The sequence below is a fragment of the Phoxinus phoxinus genome (genome assembly GCF_949152265.1).
Source record: "Phoxinus phoxinus genome assembly, chromosome: 6".
NCBI classification, from domain to species: Eukaryota; Metazoa; Chordata; class Actinopteri; order Cypriniformes; family Leuciscidae; genus Phoxinus; species Phoxinus phoxinus.
Genome location: NC_136881.1, coordinates 27582986 through 27599871, shown reverse-complemented (window position 1 = coordinate 27599871; position 16886 = coordinate 27582986). Strand labels below are relative to the sequence as shown.

The 16886-nt window shown below is 38.1% G+C and overlaps 1 protein-coding gene across 2 annotated transcripts in view; it reads right to left on the bottom strand.

Annotated features, from left to right (window-relative positions):
• Positions 1 to 16886, bottom strand: part of arhgap10 (Rho GTPase activating protein 10) — a 71178-nt gene that overhangs the window by 21465 nt on the left and 32827 nt on the right. For both annotated transcript variants that reach the window (XM_079615784.1, XM_079615783.1), the window contains exons 8-17: positions 16362 to 16491; positions 16147 to 16253; positions 15946 to 16040; positions 12524 to 12605; positions 12188 to 12227; positions 11973 to 12041; positions 11554 to 11628; positions 4710 to 4794; positions 3949 to 4007; positions 770 to 875 (exon numbers count right to left, since the gene is read on the bottom strand). In XM_079615784.1, coding sequence (XP_079471910.1) covers positions 770 to 875; positions 3949 to 4007; positions 4710 to 4794; positions 11554 to 11628; positions 11973 to 12041; positions 12188 to 12227; positions 12524 to 12605; positions 15946 to 16040; positions 16147 to 16253; positions 16362 to 16491 — 848 coding nt within the window. The remainder of the gene's footprint in view (positions 1 to 769; positions 876 to 3948; positions 4008 to 4709; positions 4795 to 11553; positions 11629 to 11972; positions 12042 to 12187; positions 12228 to 12523; positions 12606 to 15945; positions 16041 to 16146; positions 16254 to 16361; positions 16492 to 16886) is intronic.

The following is a 16886-nucleotide window of genomic DNA, read 5'->3' as shown; positions in this document are numbered from 1 at the left end:
TTTTAGATAACAGCAACATTTGCCTTTTTTCTCTCCATCTCTGATGGGTGTGCAACTGCGCCAACTCCTAAAGCATTTTGCGAGGGCTGGAGTGGATGGAAGAGGAATTTAGTAGCGGATAACCTGAATTTAATTTCCAATTGCACATCTTTGGCTGCCAGCAAATCCCACTCTATATTTTGAGGAAATGCGGCTGCCCAGTCACTGATTGCCGGAGTTTAGAGAGATTATACGCTTATCCTCAATTTGCTTACATTCACATTATATAGAAATGTTAGGCCTGAGGTAAAGCCTTGTAATGGTGGCGATTTTTTTTTTTAGAAATATATTACCCGATCTAATCTCTTAACAAGAAAGCTGTTGCATAACTCTCTTCTCTAAGTTTGCAGTTGTTGGATGTAAAGGAGATGGTAAAGGCTTTTTCTCTCTAGAAAAAAAAAATGTTGATCTAGATAACAGCATGGAGACTATGAAAGTCCATGTGGAGTTGTCTCTTTGCTCAGTCTCTTTTCTCTCCAGAGTGCTGTCTGCCTGTTTGCTCTGTTGCTCAGCAACAGAGGTAGCCTACTGGTGCTGCCAGTAAGAAGGGTGTGTGTTTGTGTAGTGAAGGTAAGCATGAAGAGAAGGGAGTAAGTCAGAAATAATGAGAGAAAAAAAGTGGCTGACGGCCGAGAGAAGTAAAAGGTTGGAGAAATAAAATAGAGAATGTACACACACACACACAAAAAAAGTGTATGCACATGAGAGAGAAAAACCGGTTTCCACTCACTTGGCGAGATGCTTGGTTACCAGACTGAGCACTAATCTGTTCTTCTCTGGCAATTTATGAACCAGACAGTGAATGGCCTGAACTCTAGATTCTGGACTAGCGCTCTCTGTGTAGACCAAGAGAGAGAGAGAGAGAGAGACAAAAGGGTTTAGAAGACATCATGAAACAAGCAGTATCACAGTTTACAATAAGAGTAATACGAGTTTTATACTCTGCACTCAATGTACCATCAGTACCTGATCCATTATTTTTTTTTTAAATACAAACAATAAACAATACAAACACTACTAGTCAAAAGTCTGGACACATCTGGCTAAATTTGTTTCCATTAACTTGCATGTAAATGCATATGCTTATATGTTTGTAATTAGTTTTGTAGACAAATATAAATTTCACCTATGTATACATTATTTAGAAAATAAATCAAATGTATTTATTGTTTTGATCATAATATAATTCATTAAAATAAATATATATATTTAAATATGATTAAATTAGTAGGACCAAACAGTACAGGAACACTAGCCTACAAATGATAAAGCATAGAAACTCCTAAAAAATAAGCATCCCAAGATACTGCTCAAAGTTGGTCCAGCTGGTTACAGCTGGTGTAATCAGTGTTACTTTTGTTATTTATATAAAAGTGTAAAACAATGAAACAGAAACACCTGTTTTAGACCACTATAATTTATTATATGGTGTAGGGCAGGATTAGGCAACTCCGGTCCTGGAGGGCCACTGTCCTGCAGAGTTTAGCTCCAACCCTAATTAAACACACCTGAACAAGGCAATCAATGTTTTCAGGATTACTAGATAGATACAGGCAGTTGAGTTGTTATCAGGACTGAAGCTAAACTCTGCAGGACAGTGGCCCCCCAGGACCGGAGTTGCCTATCCCTGGTGTAGGGCCTCCTTTTGCAGCCAAACAGCATCAGTTCATCTTGGGAATTCAAGACCTTCACAGTGGCCAGGGGGATTTTGAGCCGTTCCTCTTCCTGAACAGTGACCAGGTCACCTCACCATGTGATGCTGGTGGTGGAAAATTTCTCACTTGGTCCTCCAAAATACCCCAAAGTGGCTCAAAAATATTCAGATCTGGTGACTGTGCAGGTCATGGGAGATGTTTAACTTTACACCATTCTGTCACAACTCTTGCTGTGTGTATTGGTGCATTATCACGCTGATACACAGAACCCTTTCAGAGTACAATGTTTGTACCCATTAGGTGCACATGTCATGTTCCTCCAGAACGGTTCAATAGTCCTTGGTAGTGACGCACCCATCAAGCACAGTAGGGAATGCAATTATATTGCAGCCCAAACCATCACTGATCCACCCGTGCTTGACTCTGGGCAGCAACAGTCCGGGTGTTGAGCCTCTTTAGGGCTTCTCCACACCGTAACTCTTAAAGATGTGGGAAAGAAAGTGAAGGTGGACTCATCAGAGAACAATACATATTGCATATGGTCCACAGCCCAAGATTTTCACTGTTGCCACCACTGAAACCAACATTGGGTATAGCAGCCCGACCATGAATATTGACTCTTTGGAGCTCCCGATGAACAGTTTTGGTGAAAACAGGAGAGTCAAGGTGCGTATTTAATTCTGCAGTGATTTGGACAGCTGGACAGTTACTCCTGTTGGATGTGGTTCTTTGCGGTGGTATGCCGACATTACCCTAGATACCATGGCTCTCGACAAAGATTTCCTGTCCTGGTCACAGATGAGCCAGCGAGACGCACACCAACAATTTGTCCCCTTTTGAATTCTGACATCTCCCATTATGTTGTGTGGAATGCAATTGTTTATGTCCAGCTGTGCTATTGCTCTGCTAATTCAACCTTCACACTCTGCTCTTACTGATGGAATGTAAAATCAATGAAAATTGGCCACCAGGCCACACATTTATAGACATGAAACCTCAAATGTTATTGGCCAGTGTCTCAGTTTCATTGCCCAACCCCTGTACTACTATAGCTTTTATTTTTATATTTTAAGTTTCTATTTTAATTTTTGTTGTTTCGATAATTTTTGTTTTTAACTTCATAATTTAGTCATGTGCTTGTCATTTTTATTAGTTTTAGTTATTTTATATTTCATTTCTATTTAGATTGAATGCATTTTCATTTCATTTTTAGTAATTTAGTACTTCAACTTTAACTTATTTCACTTGTAATACAGTTCAGTTTGTTTGCGTTTTTCATGTAATATTTATATTTTATTTTATTTCAGCTGTATAAATAATTTTTAATAGTTTTAGTAAACAATAACAACACTGGGTGTAACCGTATTAGAGGATGGATACCCGACCCGAGCCCGACGGGACCCGGCATTGAACATTTTAAATTTAAAACAGCTTATTATGTAGGTAGCCGATGTGCCTGATGCTTTCACTTGATGCAAACGTTCGTTTTTGTGATTAAAATACATGTAAAATATTACCATAACATCCATCTTCCTGTGTGCGAACATTTGTTTATGTAGCCGTGACAACGAAACACGTGCATTATGTGCGCGCGCCAGGTGTTAAGAGCGCTTGTTGCTCCGCGCGCTGATGCGCTTGTCCTGTTGACATTTCCGATTGCCTTCCTACAGTTGCTTAATAAAAGCGGGCTTTCCACACAAACAAACGTACAATTGTCATTAGTATGAGAAAAAAAATGGGATTTTAACTGCCGGTCTCGGGTCGGGCTCGAACATAAATATCTTTATGCCTGTCGGGCTCGGGTCGGGTTCGGTTACTGCTCTGTCGGACGCGGGCCAGGCTCGGACTGAAAAATTCGTCCCGATCCGCACTCTAAACCGCATTGGCCGAAGTGGAGTAGTGGCAAAATGTTGCTCCAGGGGGACCTGAATACAATAAGTCCCTGTGCCCCTGTCAAAAGCAAAATAACTAACAGTAGTTTAGGCCTGCCTCTATTGACTACCATAACCTACAACAACCTTCTGAGGACAACCATCTTTGGCAGTCATTTTCATATTTCAGATGTCCTTCAACAGAATTTAATTCAGTGATAATTTGACAAGCATTTACCCCCCCCCCTCCCCCCCCCCCTTAGAGTTTCAAAAATCATAAGCTCTTTTCTCACTGACATGCACATATTATAATTTTATGGCATTTGTCAAGTAATTGATTGGGTACTGCTTGATTATTGTCTAAGCAAGGACAAAGACCTTACTTGCAGGGACGATGAACTCCTTATACAGCTCGTATGTCATTAGTGGCTCTGGAAGGCTCCTTGAGAGAGAGAGAGAGGGAGAGATTTATCGGCTTTATTGGGCATTATTATATACACAACACTATGATTAATGTGGCTGATCACTGCAAGAAATTAGATGAGCACACAAACACACATACACACTGTGATAACCAAGTTCATCTGAAGGTACTTTCGCTCAGTATCTGGCACACGTCCCAGCACCGTTAGCCCAAAATGAGCACACCAATATCATTCATACTTGTAGTGCAGTATAAAGACAAAACACACATACAACTCTTTTTCTGCTGCATTACAAACGCTGCCTTATGCTATTCTATTGTTACACATCAATTACAGAAATCAATTAAAAGCAACATTATTAAATGTTGAACAGCATTAAATGTTGAAATTTAAATATTTTATCACTGAAAGGAATGTCCCACTGTGAAATTCACTAAAAAACCCTGACATTTTACATGAACACATTTATCCTATATAATTGTATTTGAGATTTAAATCGACTTATAAATGAAAAGGCCCATACGTTTCTTTCTGAGGATTCACACTTGAAGTTAGCTTTAAACTAAAGTTTCTTTAGACACAAGCAATTGTCTTAAGGCTGAATGGTGTAGGCCTATTCTGTCAAATTACAATCAGTACGTTTAGAGAAAGGATATATAGAAACTATGTTGTGTTTATTATCTGCAAACAGAAACGGAACGTAGAAAGTACAAACTCACCTCAGGTAAAGCTTTAAAGCACTGGTGATGGTTTTGACATCCCAGTCCTCACAGACTGCTAAATCGATTTCATTGGTCTTCTCATCTACAGATCACAAAACAATAAAGAATTTTAGATCTAATAATCTTTAGAGGGCAAAAAACTATAGTAGGTGAAGGGGGTGGATTTTGGAATCTACTGCTGCTTCAATATATATATAATGAGTGATTATAATCAAGGTATTAATCAAGATTTTTCCTTCTAAACATCACATGAGTTGAATGACTGCTCTAAGCTTATGAGATTTTTCTTTGTTATAGAAGTTACCAGTGTGATTACTGAAATGTTCTTTTTATGTATTATCTAATGTCTGTATTTGATATCTGAATGTAGTAACAGTGCTTGCTCATTTAGCCCGGCTTCCAGAAATGAAGTATGGACTTCTTTAACATGTCAATACATCCATCTGATTTTCTAGGGTACTCTGACAGCAATGGTCACAGGGGTCATTGAAATCTATAGTTTAAGGGACCATTTCTCAGTTAAAGCCTTACTTTCCATTTAGACTTATGTGTCCTCTCCTTGAGAGAAAGGACGTATTATCTTGATGATCTTTTTGAGAAAACTCTCCTGTTTATAGTTAGAGCCTGGCCAAATCCAACCTTGGAAAAGCCGTGTGTCGGTGTGTGTTAGTCTTTTTGGTTACAGGTTAAGGAACAACTGGAATTATTGAAGATTGACTGAGTTGTTGTTCTGGACATGCTGGCGCCCAGCAACCCAAAATCTGCGACCTGGAAGGTCACGACGTGCCTAACTTCAGGGTCCGAGTGTCAGCTGCATAATCGATGGAGATATGCTTCAGTCTATCTGTATATGTGTGGAAAATTACTATGTTTATCTATTTCTTAGCCAATGCGAATCATGAAACCTGAAGCAAGGACATAGCTTAGATCTTGGTGAAGGGTATAATTGCTGTGATCTTTTTAACTGTAAGAGGGGCGGCCTATTAACTCTGTGTGAGTCTTGAAGCTGACTTCTGCTGATGAAACTGCAAACTATCTTCAGTAAAACTTTTCTTCAATTTATTATAATTCTGACTCCGGGTCTTCATTCATCATATCTGGTTCTGGGTCTTCGACTGTAAATCCCCTTACATTGGTAAGATTATTATAATTTTTTTAATTGTTTTGTATGGTCATCAAAACTGCAGGTAATGGCTGCACAGTAAAACATAAATAGTGTGAAACATTACAATTTAAAATATACTGTAACTGTTTTCTATTTTAATATATTTTAAAATGTAATTTATTTCTATGATGGGAAATCTGTTTTTGTTTTCCAGCAGCCATTACTCCAGTCTTCACTGTCCTTCAGAAATCATTCTAATATGAGGACTCAGTGCTTAAGAAACATTTTTCTAATTTTTTAATATCGCTGTAAAAAAAACAGTTGTGCCGCTTAATATTTTTGTGGAAACTATAATTTAAAAAATGCAGGATTCTTGAATTATTTGATGAATAGAAAGTTCAAAAGAACAGCCTTCATTTGAAATATAATTTTTGCAACATTATGAATGCTGGATAAAAGCATAATTTCTTTAAAAAAGACCCTAAACGGTAGTGCATTTTGAAAAGTCTGGGACAACAGTAAAATGGTACAATCAAAATAAACACAAAACACACTTAGAAGAAGCAGAAATAAGGGATTCAGATGGAGGTTTCATGTTTCACTTGTATGTTTGACTTGTGATGTGCTAATCTCCCTTTGTTCTTTTCTATTTATTTGTTTTGAATAATCCCTGTAATGCCTAAAATCGCAATAAAAAAAAAAAAGAAGCATAAATAAATGATAACCTCGTGGTAAAACATTTCTAAGCCAGTTTTAGTGTAACCCTACTAGGACCCGATTAGGATGCTCAGTATAGATGAAGTACAATGAGAAAGATAAAGAAAGTGAGAGAGAGAAGGGCTGAGGGTCAGGGTACAGGCGATTTGAGGGGCAGACATATGGAGAATTGATCAATTCAGTTAATTTTTCTTCTACATTTGAGGTAGTATCACTGCTCACATATGGATTTATGGATATATAAATACTTTCCTGCAATGAGGTTGCACAAAGAGTATGCAAATGTTTAAAACTTTCTGCTTTGAGTTTGTAACTTGAGTGTTTTTGCACTTTTGAATAATTAAGCCAAAGCACTGACAATCACATCTCTTTTTGGTTGTTACCATGGTAATGTCTTAGTGTGTTTTTATATAACACAGTAGATAATCAAAAAATGTCTTAGGTCACTTATGTACAACATTTTAGTCATACAAGTAAATTAATTCTCAATCAAAACCTGACAGTTTGAACCAATGTGTGCTATTTGCAAAGGCATATAAATATTCTCGGTCTTAAACTGCAAGTCTGATGGCATTCAGTCAAGTCGCTGAATTCAACGTGCTCCAACCTGTTCTAAACTATTTACATTTTATAATGCAGTCTGCTGTTGACGACACAAACGGCAGAGAAGAGATCGAGAGAGATAAATTCTCTTTCCCAGTTCTGCTCTCCTTTAAAACGCTGATGTTCTATACCCTCAACTCAACCCTCAGACAGCCTGGAATACACATACTGTGTACACAAACTTGAAACTACTGTTGAAAGTTTGGAGTAAAAATATTTGTTTATGTTTTTGAAATAAGTTTTGCAGAAGTCTACATTAATTTGATCAAAAATACAGCAAAGCCAGTAATACTGTGCACTGTTAAATTAAATATATGAATAAATGATCTTTATGATTTTATGTCATGTATTGGCAAAAGCTGCATTTTCAGTAGCCATTACTCCAGTCTTCAGTGCTACAAAAAAACTGATTATTATTAATGTTCAAGACCGTTTTGCTGCTTAAATTTTTTGTTTAAACTAGAAGTTGTTATAAGATTGATCAGGTTCTGCAATTGTTGTTGAAACATGATAACAGTCGCTTGACCCCTCATGGCTTATTGCTTTATTAAAGTGACATGAGTTTTCAACCAGTGTTCCTGTGAGCACAATGGATCCTTAAGTGCTGTGACTTGTGAGCACATCACGTCTCTGATACAGATAACTTTTTAGCACTATGTGGTTTCATCTTAACACTCAATTTGCATTCTACCGACATCTCAATACAACATAATATATGCTCATCCTCCCGAGTCACATTGTGAGAAAGAGTCTGTCAATAAAACAAATATAGCAATTTAAATTGGAATACAGGCGTTATGATGATATTGCTGTGGAACGGATTCATCTGGATTCTTGGACGATCTCTTTGTAAAGGTTCACTTACATAACCCTACACCATTAATACAAAATTGTTATTAAAGTCTAATTGTGTAGACCTTAAAGCTTTAGTCCACCCGAAATCATTTATTCACCCTAAAGTTGTTTCAAACCTGTATGAATTTCCTTATTCCGTGGGACACAAACTAATATATTTTGAAGAATGTTGTTAACCAAATAGTTTCAGTTTCCAATTGACTTCCATTGTATGGAAAATAAATAGAATAGAATGGAAGTCAATGGGAAAAGAAACTGGTTACACATATTCTTTAAAATATCTTCATACAGGTTTGGAAAAACAAATGAGGATTAAATGATTTTCATTTTTGGATGAACTGTCCCTTTAAATAAAGAGAATGTGTGGATATAATCCAGCAACAGCGGAACCTGTTAATGACAGTGCTCTGAATTTGAAAATGAGATGGATAGTTGGTTGTGCTCTGGACATTTGGCAGGTTTTTAAGTTCATGAACCAACTACAAGGGCTCAGGCTGTTCTCAGATGAGGACAGTGGATCAGTATAGAGTGTTAATGGCTATTAGACTCTGGAGTGGCTGAGTTCATGTAGCAGCAGGGGCACAGGCAGCCTGCCGACTCGACACAGCATTTAGCATTCAGAGCAGAGAGATACCAGCTCATGCTACGACTGAAGGAGAGAGAGCGAGAGAGAGCGAAAGAAAGAAAGAAAGAAAGAAAGAAAGAAAGAAAGAAAGAAAGAAAGAAAGAAAGAAAGAAAGAAAGAAGAGCATGGAACAGGAGCATAAGAGAGATGATGATAGAGCGTGATCAGATCGTGTCGGGTTTTTGGGAGACGTGAAATAGGATCAAGGAAAAGTGACAGAGAGAGAGACAGAGAGAGAGAGAAAGAGGGAGAAAGTGTCCGGAAATCTGATTGCCAGCCTGCAGTAATGGAGTCAGGTGTCACCTAAAGCAACGGTCCCCAACCCCCGGGCCGCGGACCGGTACCGGTCCGTGGGTCATTTGGTACCGGGCCGCACAAAAAGAATAAATAACTTGCATTATTTCCCAAAAAAAAAAAAAAAAAAAAAAAAAACATTTAGGCAGAGAGGATGTTATTCATGTTATGTTGTTGGCGCGATGTTACGAAGACGCTGCTAATAAAATTGCGAGTATCAACACATTGGATTCACGTTTATTATTATATTCAGGGTGCGATTTGCCGGGGGGGATGCGTGGGATTTCCCCCTTTCTGGTCAATGTATCCCTGCCTCTGCTTAATTATTTGTATCCCCGGTGGGGATAAATGTATCCCCCCCTCAAAGTGATCAGTGCTACTCCATTAACGGCGAGACGGATCACAAAACTTATCACGGATCCGTGGTTTGATTAAAGTCGATTTTATTTTAAAATGATTACTCACTCACTCTTGAGCGTCTGGCGCGAGTGATTTCAATGTTAAGTCAATGTAACGCGCGTCTAGAGGTCCTGCTGCGCGGTGTTTAGCGCGTCGCGGTAGACGCGAGACTCATTCGCGCATCCAGTTTGCGCGAATGAGGCGAATTGCTAACACAGATCATGTCTTTTCTATCATTTCACTGTAGCTCAGCATCGCGATCAGTGTTGTGCCAGTTCATACTTAAAAAGAACTAGCTCAAAGTTCAGTTCACACAGATGATAATGAACTAGTTCATGTTCATAGTTCTTTTTTAAAAAAAAATGAACTAAGTTCACATATCTAAAAATGAACTAGTTCACGTTCATTTGTTAAATTATTTTAACAAAGATGTAGGCTATTATTAATAATAATGTTATTTCAACACAATATCTCGTTATTTCGAAATAATATGTGTGCGTGCATCTGTAAATCCGGTGACGCGTGTATTGATTTGTATTAATAAACAAGTGTTTTCTCTAAAAGTGTCGACTCGGCTGCAAAGATGAAGTTGACGATCGCCATCTCCGTGTGAACGCGCTTATAGAGAGAAATGAACATAAGCCTAATAATGGATTACATAATCAGAGAGTAGCCTTTTTCTAATTATTTCGTTTAAAGACATTTCAAGCTTTGTGTATTTGATGTATTTGTCATGTCTGTGTGAGGCATACACTGAGTTTCGTTAAGTTAGGATGTGCTGTAGTTCACGTGCGCATGTGAGCGCGCGGGCGCCTCCGTTAGGCTATATTTGTTTCGTCGGCCTATTCATTAAATACAGGCAATTGGTTGATGAACAATTTATTAAAATTAAGATACAATTTATACAAAACGAAATTCACTTTAAAGAAAGGCTTTCTATAACAACTTCAACTTCAACGGTTATCATGTCTGACCCGCGCATGTCCCATATTGCGCATCCTATCTCGGTCGTGCTGTTCACTTTTCATAAATCAAATGGAAATCAATGAAAAAAAACCAAAAAACATTATAATATTTTAACAAATATGAAACGCGCTTTTTTAATGGCTTCAACAGTATAGTAGGCCTACATATCCTACTCTCTATTTGTACACATTTCTGCACATTAATTTAATTCTGAATTTTGCACACACAAGTTGAAAGGCATTTGTTCAAATCAAGTTCACGGATAATTGTGCATGCATTTATTAGCCTAATCATTATGATACTAAAATCCTAACAAATAGGCTATGCTATGTACAAAAAAATCAGATGAGCGCATAATATGAACGGTTAAGCATTTTCCTCCCATAGAAAACCATTAGGCTATAAGAACGCTTAATGTGGCTTAATGCAGATTAGAATGTCCCCTTATTTATGTCGAAATAACGAGATATCGACACTAGGCTACTGTGTCCACCGTGGTCTCCTTTTTGATCAGCGGAAACGATGTTTGCTTGTTTGGGATCTTGTCCAGCGTATTTGAAAAAGTTAAGCAAACTTTCCTGTCTTTTTGACATTTTCCACTGAGTGAAACGATCGAGGATTAAGCCCTGGTAAAACCTGACTTTTCAAATGAGCGTGAACGTGAACTGCGCGTGCTGCTCATACCTGCCAGAGCGCCGCTCTCGTTCACGTTCATTGCGTTCATGCACAACACTGATCGCGATGTAAAGTTAACGCTATTGCATGATCACAGTTCATATGTGTGGGGAAAGATAAGCTATTAGAGTAAAAATATTACGTTAGGCTACTTCAGTTAATAAGAAAAAAGATTTTACAATTCCTCCAAATGCAGTGATGAAGTTCATGTTCTCATGATCTATTTTTATGAATAAAAATGTTTCAAAACATCCCCCCCTCTGTTTTTTTCACAAATCGCACCCTGATTATATTTAAATAATACCCCAGTTTTTATGCCGATCATATCATTTGATTTTGTTGTATTTATCCACCACACATTAAAGGCCGGTCCGTGAAAAAATTGTCTGATATCAAACCGGTCCATGGCGGAAAAAAGGTTGGGGACCGCTGACCTAAAGGACAGGACAAAGGGACATACAGACAGACACCAGACAAGGTGAATGTCTGAATGCCAATGAGACTCAATAGGACATTGGCTCTAGATACAATTATGGGGCTTCAAAGAAAATCACCTAAATCTGACCAACAATTACAGACCTATCAAACAAGGCTCAACTTACCAATCATAAAACTGACAAGCTTCTGTACTTTTGAACTGACTCCAACCACTCTGTACAGACCCTGATCATTAATACCTGCAGAAAAACAAACAAAACGATAGAAGTTAGGTACTCTATAACCATCCCAGTTGATCTGGAAAAAAATAAATAGCACACTGAGCTTTCCCTGCATTGTCCAGAATGAAGCACAACAGGTTGTTGGTTTGGGATGAGAAAAACTGCTAGATCATTCTGCTCTCTAGTGTTCAGAGGGTGTTACTACATTGTGTGACCTCATTGAAGGTTTTAGCAGATGAGTTTTCCTTTGTTGTTAGACAATAAACTGTAAATAATGCCTAATATGTTTTTATATGCATTACAACATGCTGTTACTTATTTTGTATATGATGTTCATATATTAAAACATTACTGGGAGTTACCTCTGGCTTCAATGGCGTTTATTGCATTTTTCACAAAGCTTATCCCAACATCATCCAACTGGGCATCAACTATGGAATACACAAATGTCATCACAATATATGCACCATCAATAAGTACAAGCATCGGATAACTTATTTTTTGTGCATAAGCACTACAATAAAAGGTAAACTTTAGCTGTAAACAGTAGCTCTGATATTTAAGTGAGTTCACTCACTTCCTCTTTCTCTTGAATGTGTCCGGTTGAGATACTGCATCTGTGCATGAGAGATAAACATCAGAAAACACAAACCAGGCAAGCATGAAACACATTACACCAAACAGACCTGAATTTATATCCCAAACAAGAGACTATTACTGATCATTAAAATGCTTTGAAGTACAAACTACCATTCAAAAGTTTAGGGTCGGTAGAGGATAAAAAATAAAACTATGTTTTTTTATGTTTTTCAATATTATTACAATTTAAATTAACCTCATGTTTTGTCAACTGATAATCAGATAATTATTTTGACTGAATATAGCTTGAAGTTGAAGTGAGGGATTGACACACCGGCTCCTTTCCTCCCATCGCATGCATCCAGAATCTGTGGTCATCCTCTGAGACTGCCTGGACTGTCAGCACTGTGCCTGGTCTAGAAAACAACAACCAACCACACAGACTTATTAGCCTGCTGCTATATACAAAATTAAAACTGAACACAATTGCTTGTTTATTGTAGATTATTTGTCTTTTAGTGCATGACTCATTTCTAAACAGCTCCATAATTGTTCTATCAAAATGTAGTAACCGTAAAGTGCCTTTCCGTTTCATGTTTCTATTATTTTGAGGTTGTGCCTCTACATCAGACACAGAGTTGTTTTGAGGGCACACACTTTGAGGTAAGTTAATGAAGAGAATAAAAGGAATACAGAAAGGCCAGTCCCTTCAGAAGCGAGGGCTATCTTTACATACAGGAGAAAAGTACACATTAGTGCTGCATGATTTTTGGTTTCATACTGAGATCACAATTCTCTCACGATTCAGAACAGACAAAAAAAAAACAAAAAAACATGTAATTTACTAGAGGTTCTGAAAAAAAAAAGATAAATGCTGCAGTCTATTTAAAATGTTTAATAAATCTGAATGAATTATATAAAAAAAATGAATGAATGATTCAATGACTCATAAATACTTCATTGTTTCATTACTGGGAACATGAATCAGTTTTTTTTTTTTTTTAACAAATCTCTTGTCACCACCTGGTGGCATAACAATGTAATATATACAATTGTTATTTGAAGTGTCAAGTTATATACTTTCAAAAGGTGATTTACTCTATTTTGATCGTGTTTGCGTATGTGTGAACTATAAACTTTTATTCCAGTTCTTCTGTGAATATATGAATGTTTTTGATACTGTGTGGTTGAAAAGACTGTTTGTGAAGCGGTTTCATATTTACACATTACAACTGCTCTCGCTGGATCAACGGTAGCGCAGATGCAGATCTGAACGTTACAACGTTCCAGGTTTAATAGACACAGGCGAAATGTTGTCATTTACGAATGAGATTGCGTGAGTTTGAATCGATATTGCAATCTTTTAACAATTAATCGTGCAGCTCTAGTACACAAGCACAAATCTGGGGTGTCCATTAACTTTGACTGTCCAAACTATTCGAAACAGACCAAAATCCAGTAATTTTTTTTTAAGATCCTTTTCACTTGGAAATACCTTGGATTATGGACATCAAAGGCATATTAATTCTGAGATTGAGTCATATCCTAATTTGGAAACATTCTGATGTGCTGTTTAAAAGATTCCACTAACCAGCCTCGTGAAGCACACGATTAGCGTTCATCATACACTCTGCCCGGTTCAGCTTTGGCTTTGATTAATGAGTGTATCATGGATGATCAAAATATTTAGATTGTCCTTATCCTCTGACAAATGAGATGTAGAACCAACAAATCGAATTTGTCTCGCACTCATGTTAAACCCAGTAGTTTCAGAGGGTTTTACGGTCCTATTGTTTTTCTTTTCCTGTTTATTATCATCATAAGTTAAATGTATAAACCTTAAAAACATAAAAAACATACTAATTTTGTTGGATTTGTTTTCAAAGGGGTCATAAAATACATTTTCAGATCTTTATATTATGTTCATTCTCTATCACAAAGCAGTTGGCAAACTTAAAAAAATTATCTAATGCAACCACAACGATGTCCTCAAAAAAAAAAAGAAAAAAAAAAGTGTCAAATGAGATGACCAAACACCATTTTTGGAAGTGCAGTTTGTCTACACCCAGGGACAAAATAACTTCCGAAGGTTTTGCTCAACAGCAGTACCACTCTTGTGATCGGTGGACAGACATGAGTTGTTAAGAGTACACATCCTTGATTTACACATGGCTGTTAAGGGGTGTTTCAACTCAATTCAATTTATTTTCAACGGGGGAGCTGGGTAAGAAACTTGCAGTAAGTTTGTATTGTAGAGTAAACTATTATGTGTAAATACAATGGACATTTTGATTTTCTATTTCATGTCCCCTTTAAAGGTGCCATGTGTAATTGTCTGGCAAAAAAAATCAAGTCATACTCCACATTCCATACCAGATGGGGGCAGTATACCTCACATGTCAAAATATGTGATGTAGGATATGGTATTTTGTAAATCACACACTATAAATATGATAAAGAAGCAGAAACAGATAGTTGCAGTAAAGTAAGATATTTTAATAAGTTGAAGAAACAATAATGATTTGTGACACACACACACACACTCGATTTGCGCATCGCTATCATGTGTGTATTACAGGTAACGTTATTACATTGCTTCCTGATATCACGTGCGCAAACACAAATAACCTATATTTATATATATATATATATATACTACAGGGCCGTTGAATGCTTGTATCTGATAACCGTGAAGCTCTTGTAATTATTACTTTACCCAACCTCTCCATGTCGAGTGATGCAGTAAACATCAGACAGCGCACGTGAACCGATCATCTCTACTATAGTAAAAAAAACACGAACACTGTTGAAAGATACAGTAGGCTACAAATGACCTGTTCGCGGCACAAATTGTTCTCCGTCCTTAGCGACCGAGTCATTGAATGTGAAACAGCCGCTGCTGTCGTCAGCGAGCAGCACTCTTCAGACAACGAGGGCGCGCGCGCCGTGTTGATATTTCCGTTTCAGTTTCTCGAACCCGCGCAGTGCGGCGGTCAGAACACGGAGACCATTCTGCCCCTAGCTATGCGTGCGAAAGCATGGGGAGCGATCCCGGGCGTGTCAGAATGGGTGCTGAACGTTGTAAAACAGGGCTATGCGCTGCAGTTCGCTCGCCGTCCCCCCCGCGCTTTCGAGCCCGGACCGTGACGAGCGGTCCTTTTCTTAGCTGATTTGATTTGTGCTTGATCAGAGCGCGGTGGTTGTAGGGGTCTCTTGCCAAAGGCTTCAACCATCCTTCCGCTCTCTTCCCTGAATTGAAATAAAGTAGTGGGCTGTACTTTCCTACTGTCTATGGTACTTTCCACACGATTGACATCAGGTTCAAGAACGCCCACAAGCCGTGCGAGTTATTCGTGTATTGCAGGTTGGCTGGTGGTTATGTTGCCTGCATACCGCCTCCCATGGCCGAAAATGGTATTACGACACCTGTCGGGCCGTGGCTAGTAATGCTAATGCTAATTAAGGTTGATATATCTGCAGCACTATAACTTGACATTTTTTTAATTACATCATTGCCCTTATTTCTTCTCATTCTTTTGATGCGTGTAGCTCATTTTTTGGATATTTTTACCTCAATTTTTACACATGGCACCTTTAAGCAAAAAAAAATCTACTTGTCAAGGAATACGGGGTTACATGTGTGTCATAGTAAAACATTGTAAAAGTTTTTATTTCGGTGCATAAACAACATTATTTCAAACGCATTATTCGATTTATTCATGCAAACCATTATAACCGGAGGCATGGCCAACATACCGATCTGTGATCTCTATGTCTAGGCAGAACCTCCTGTCAAGTGTGTCTGTGGTTTTGCGGACACAAGACTTCATTGTAACAGAGTCCGTCTCACCCTGAAAGGATACAGAACATTCTGTGAACAGCAGATCAGCAATAGATTAATATGATATGAAACATGCCATTATCAAGACTAATGTGTCATGTGTGATGAGAACTTACAAGCTTCCCGCCTGATCTCTGGTCAAACGTTTTCATGTGTAGAATTTTTTGTTCTTTGACAAACGTGCAATAGCGTTTCACCCAGCTGGATCCAAAAGGAGGAGGTCCTGCAGAAAAAGCAATAACTATCAGTAATGCAACCAGCAAAGCGCAGGATATTTTGGCATGACAGTCAGTACAAGTAAGAGCTCCATCATAAAATTAGTCTTGCGTACGTTTCTCCTGCATGTAAAGATAGCCCTCGCTGCTGATGGGGCTGGTCTGTCTGTACTCCTGTGGCGACTCTTTGATTCTCTTCAATAACTCGTACACCTCAGAGCGTGTGCCCTCAAAACGACTCCGAGTCTGAAAGCAGAGGCACAAACTAACACAATCATTGATTAAGTTTTACAAATTCTGTGAGGGCCTGGGTAACTCAGGGTATTCCCAGGATAACTGGGAATTTACACTGAGTAATTTACCAATATATTCCAAAGATTTTGGGAATTCCATCAATGTGCTTAAACATGCTAATCCATGTTTTCAATCTATACATCCTCAGAACTCTGACCCTGACCATCACAAGTGATTTATAACTGATTCAAAACAAAACACCAGCGAGGACAGTGACGCGGTCCAATCAAATAGGACAAGGGAGGAAGTCGGCTCTCAAACTTCCGGCTTAGGAGTTAAACACAATGGAAGGTCAATGCAAACAAAGGCCTTTAAGTTTCCCTTGGAAACCTTGGCCCTCTCAAAAC